This window comes from Macrosteles quadrilineatus, unplaced genomic scaffold, assembly GCF_028750875.1.
Source record: "Macrosteles quadrilineatus isolate MER2022 unplaced genomic scaffold, UCM_ALF_1.0 Scaffold_6__1_contigs__length_79288215, whole genome shotgun sequence".
NCBI classification, from domain to species: Eukaryota; Metazoa; Arthropoda; class Insecta; order Hemiptera; family Cicadellidae; genus Macrosteles; species Macrosteles quadrilineatus.
The window spans coordinates 68,061,499-68,067,498 of NW_026542599.1; the positions used below are offsets into that span (position 1 = coordinate 68,061,499).

The following is a 6,000-nucleotide window of genomic DNA, read 5'->3' on the forward strand; positions in this document are numbered from 1 at the left end:
AATGGGGTTTTATGGGGTGAGAATGGGTTTTTCTCATATTTGACCCTCAAAACAAAAAAAATCCCAATTTTTCTTAGTACCATATTTTAGAGCTTAAGAAAACAAAGAATTTAGTATATTGAAGGTTTTTTACGGTTATTGGTTACGGAAAGAAATAAAAAACCATAAATTTAAAATTACCATACTATTTCTATGGAGAATAATAAGTAAACTGTTACAGTTTGATTGTTTACTGTTATATTTTGACAAAACTTAGCAAATTAACTTATTTTATATCAAGCTATTTATATTCTACTAAAAATCCACTTTATTACCCTCCCTGTAGCAGTAAACGTAGGTACTTGTTAAACATAATGTTATTTAAATAGATTCAATTAAAAATCCTATCGGCCAAATGGAAATTCATTTAGTCTGCAGGTTTGCTGCGGTGGGGGTATTTTATATGCTTCGTATTCACTATGTATGAAAAGATAAGATAACATATCGATATATTTAATTCCGTAAGCGAATCGGTCCCCTCGAAATATATCGAGCTAGGAAAAAGGTAGCATAGCTATTGCGGGTTAATTTCTCCAAGGACGGTGGGTAAACTATCAGAAGTGTCAAAAATTACCCCTGCTCTGCCCCACAGGCTGTTAAAGATCCTAATATAAGTATTGCTACAGCGTTTCTTTATAGTGCTTATGCTGTTTTGAATGTACCAGCTGATGTAAACATTGCATATTTGTTTGTTTATTGATTTTAGTGTTTTGTTTTTAGGTGAAATGTATCATGTATTTAGGGGAATACCGCGACTACGAAGGAGCGTATTTAGGAATGGTGCACAGCATAGGGCTATATATAGCTATATATAGTATATATATAGTATTTTCTCTAATAGTGTTTTCCATTCAAAATAGTGCATTGATGTTGATAAGTACAGTAAATTGAAAGAAACCAGCCTACAAACCACTGTAGATGCGAAAACTTCTTCCTATTGTTAAATGTATATAAAAACAATGCTCTTGAATCCCATGACATATTGCATGGATATAAAAATATTAAATATTTATTGTAAAAATTTTATTTGACTTAGTTCATGAGTTAAATAAACAATAATTATTTTAACAATGTAAATTTGTTTAGAAAATGTCTTTCCACATTTTGAAAACTCATAAAACCCCTAGTGAATATTAATTATTAAAATGTTATAGGTCGTTCCCTATTAAATACCTAAACAATACTTTATCGAAATTTGAAAATATGCTTCTCAAATATACGTTCTTTAAACCAAGAATAATTAGTACCAATACAACAATTAGAATAGTTATTAAAGGTAAACGTCACGACCAAAATCCCCCATAATAACAGAATCAATAGGTTTCTAAGTAATAATTTTAGGTGTTACACGATTTAGAATACAGTACTATGTTTGGAAACGAATAATAACTTTAGAAGTTCTGCTTAAATAAATAAAGTCTTTAAGAATATATACACAATCAAAGCTATGTTTAAATTCAACATTTTAAAATGCTAAAATATATTTTATTATGTTAGACGTTTTGGAATAATTTAAAATGTAAAAGTGTAACAATAAATAAAATTTAATAAACTAAAACGAACTGTTAAGTTTTAAACTGAAATATATATTCATGACGACACACGTTTCCGAATATTTAGCATATTCGTTTAAAAATATAATTCAATTCAATTTATTCTTATATAGTAAATTTTTATACATTCAAATATAATAAATTCCCAAATTTCCAACTATGTATTACCTAATTATTTTATAATTTTATAAATTTGATAAACTATGAATAGTTGTTTTATATATTTTTTTTTTCTATAAATTTTATAACAAAATATTAAATTTCCACATTGTATTTTTGTAAATTTTAAATTAAGTATAAATTTACTGACTAAAAATATACTACCCTTAAAAAAAATTCAAAAATTTTCAACTTAACAAAAAAAAATATTTAAAAATAAAATAATTAACATATATTTAAGTATCTAAAAATAAACAGCTGATCGTAGTTATTTACCTTGACAATAAGGGAGGTGGTATGCGAGTGTGAGCGCAGCTAACAACACGATCGTCCGTGTACGCTGCATGTTGCGATATCCCCGACTGCACAGTTACATGACGGACCACGGGGCCCGCCTCAACTGACCAGGCGCGCGTACACACGGCGATGGAGCGGCCCCCACTACCCATGGGGCGGGTGGGGGGTGTTAGCATAAATGCATACTGGAGGCTGCAAGTGTAGGGGGTGTTGGATAGATTTGGGAAAATAGTGAATTTTTCTAAATTATTTTTAGGGTCACCAAATCTCCAGTTAAGTCTAGGGAGTGATTAGAGGAGGGTTTGCCTCATGTACACAGTGTGTACTATGCATACAAACTACTATGGACTTTAAGAGGGGGTTTCTGAAAATTAAGAATTTTTCTAATTTTTTATAGATAGGGTCAATTTGTTTAAGTTTTTTTGCCAGGGGTTGATTTGGGCTAGGGAAATATTAGAGGGTGTACATCAAATACATGAAGGGATATTTTACAGAACTTTAGGAAATATTGACTTTTCAAACATAATCTTTCATATGTTCCAAGATTTCCTTAAATATCTGAATAATGTTATTTTGGTGGATACAGTCTATGCAGAGATTAGAGGAGAAGTTTCTATACTTCTAGTATACCTATGTAACATCAGTGTAAGTGTATGGGGCATTTAAGGGTATTCGGAGATTGGGGAAAAATGAATGTTACAAAATAATTTTTTTTTGAGGGCTATTCAATATTTAAGGAATGTTAATTTAGAGGTCAAAGTGTAAACAAATTAAATTACAAGGTGTATCGTATACTAACTCCGCCAAGTAAGTGTGTTTGGTGTTTAAAATGCAGTTCAACTTAGAAAGTTTTGGGTAAAAAAATACTTCAATGGTCACAAAAATTATGAGGAATTGTTGTTTATAAGCTGGTATTTATAAGTTTTTATTGTTATTTATAAGTCTAATTTCCATTTTTGGCCCAAATAACACAAATATTTTCGAAATACAAATAAAACCTGCACATAAAGTACCGATAACTTTTCTTTTGGTACAACCCGCGTGTAATTCGGTCTAATAGTATGATCAGGCTAGCTGTCATAAGTTTTGCAAAAGTTCTTTAATATATAAGATTAATATGCCATTTATTTATAAAACACATACTCAGTTGTTTGCGATACTGTATACTTGAAAAGGGAAATAATTCAAAAATCATCCCTCTTAAGAACTGCAGAATTTAATAATTAATAATAAATCATATATAAATTGAACTGACCTTAATATTACACTGGGAAAATAATAGATTATTATGTTAAAACTGCAGTTAAGAATGTTCTATAAATCTTCGGAAATTACTCAAACAGACGAATCTGATGATTTTTGTTGCCTAACTATTTGTTTTAAGTCCACCGTTAGTTATGAGACAACATTAGGTTTAAAACATTTTTGGAAACATTTTCCATGATTGAAAAAACAAAAGTTCCACGACTTCTAAAAACTGATCTCGTGTTTAGGTAAAAAAACATAGACTGTGAAAAAATTATTTAAAAACCACGCAGCACCGGTAAAACACAAAGCTGAAAATATGGAAACTCAAAAGAGTGGAAAACGAAAACCTCTATCATTTTAACAGTACAGTTTAAAGGACTTAAGTTGTGCCTGCAATTGTCATTCAGTATGCGATGGTAGAGAATTGTTTTATTTAAAGTAGTTACAACTAGCCAGTGTTTAGTGTGTGTTGACCTCTTCAAGTAAGATGAAAGCGAGACTGAATTGCAACAGATGTGTTTGGTGCTAAACAAACATGCACGGGAAATGTGCATTCTTGGCCCAGTCTTCGCATTTATCTTGGTTTGTTGAAATGTTGAGGTGAAACACAATACTGTTAAGCTGTTTAGCCATTGAACTTACAAATAGATTAATCATCTATATATATAATACGCTAAGCCGATTTTTGTGAACAGAACTCCTCCCTCATTTTTGGACCGATTTTGATGATAAAAATGTCAAAAGAATTGCCCTGATCTGTAGTTTAGCAAAGTGTTTTTCGTTTTTTGATATCTTTATTAGTTTGGGCAGGATCTTCCATCAAAGTTGGATTTTCTCCCATAAGATTAACATGGGGGAATCTAAAAATTTAATTGGAAACTTTGTCTCCACTAATTTGAGAGAACGGCTGGGCGTAGAAACTTGGTAGGGGTGTCAAAAGAATGGTCTTGGTCTGTAGATGGGCTATCAAAAGAAAAACGAAGTAAATTCTCTTAGGGCTCTGCCCCAGAAGCCTTTAAAGATCCCTCTACAGATTTGTTTACATTTTGGCCATGTGGATAATACGATAATACTTTTTAATGAAACAGCTGTTAATTTATAAATTGTATTTTAAACAAGACACATTAATTAATTGGGAGTTACTGAATTGTCCAAAAGGAGCATTTGCAATGTTATTTTCTGATTTTAAAATAAATTTTTTTCTGTATCATGTTATGTTTTGCAATATATACCATGACGAAATCAGTGGAAAATCCTTTTATCACAGTAACTCTTAAAATTATTTCTTATTGGCCTTATATCTATTTTACGGGTTGGTGACTGCCCTTTTCACCATTTTTGTCTTTATTTTTATCATATTGTTCTAGACAGATCATCATAGGTTCATGAGATTATTGTCATACATGTTTTCAATCATTGGAAAAATATTAAATTGTGTAATACAATACAAAATAATAGCCTACAAGTGCAGAAGGGCACGGTGCCTATTTGAGCCGTGTCCATATTTTGTTAAATTAATAGTAGTTTACAGCAACTGGATAAAATATTTTACAATATTTATGTAGAAATATTTGCATGATAAATAAAGTCATTAAGCTGGAAAACTGCAATATACTGCAGACTTTTCAGAGAAGTTACTTCGATGTGTTCATTCAGCTTAGTGAAAACATAATATAGATATGTACCTATACAAATAAGAACTTGAATTCTTAGAGAGCCTTTGAATGTTATTAGACTAACGAAAAGGGTTGTGCATGTTTACTAGCGCTACTCTGCAACAAAACCCATTTAATTTATCTCCAAAATATATATTCTTAAAGTGCAATGATCAGCAGCAAAAAAATCTATGTAACTTACCCATATGTTATTGAAAATAACACAACATTTTGGCTGTAAATATAGCCCAATGAGTAAATAATATTTAAGCAGCTACTGCCATGACAGAAAGGTCATATTCCTTTTAAACTATATCACATCATCCTTTATAAGATACGTTGATTAACAATGCATGTAAACGTCAATATTTACGTAACAGCAAATTTACAGTATTTTTCCTTTTTGGAAATGTCCCATTGCTATGTCATTTGCATTATTTGTTGTCAATGAAGCCGCATATAAATGAGGAGGCCCCTAACAGTTTAAGAATAAAAGCCAACTTCACTTCAAGTATATTCCACTACACCTCACATTCTGTAGGGAGATTATATTGACAACTTTATGTAATTGATAAGGCTGAGACAACTAACTGACATCCCCCAGTCAAGGAATTCCAGCTTTAACACTAACCCCACAACAAATTTCTCAAAACTGTGATAGAGGGTTATTCATTAGCACAGAAGTACGATATGAACTGACGCGACGTGACGAAGGAAAAATCAAACTTACACTGTAATGGATATCTCCCTTTGAAGTTAGAACCTGTCTTCCCAACAAACAGATATTTTTTTCAAATAAAATCATAGATTAATCTGCATTACACTGATGAAATCACGGAAGTGTTTAACTACAAAAAATCCACCAATACGATTTTAATACTATTTAAAGTTTAATCCAAACGATGAGATACCAGATAATATACTAACAACTCCGAGGACGTACAGTATGGGAGATATTTTACTCATTGAATGATCAACCATATTTGGTAACTATCATTATTGTTTTTACACTTATTAATCATTAAACAATGCTAAATGCTCAAAATATG

General features: G+C 30.9%; 1 protein-coding gene across 1 annotated transcript in view; it reads right to left on the reverse strand.

Annotated features, from left to right (window-relative positions):
• The window catches only part of LOC128997603 (uncharacterized), a 105,030-nt gene extending 102,891 nt beyond the window's left edge, over positions 1–2,139 (reverse strand). Inside the window, exon 1 of the mRNA XM_054423242.1 lies at positions 2,028–2,139. Within this exon, the coding sequence (XP_054279217.1) occupies positions 2,028–2,097 (70 nt within the window). The 5' untranslated portion in view covers positions 2,098–2,139. The remainder of the gene's footprint in view (positions 1–2,027) is intronic.
• Positions 2,140–6,000: the final 3,861 nt, after the last annotated feature.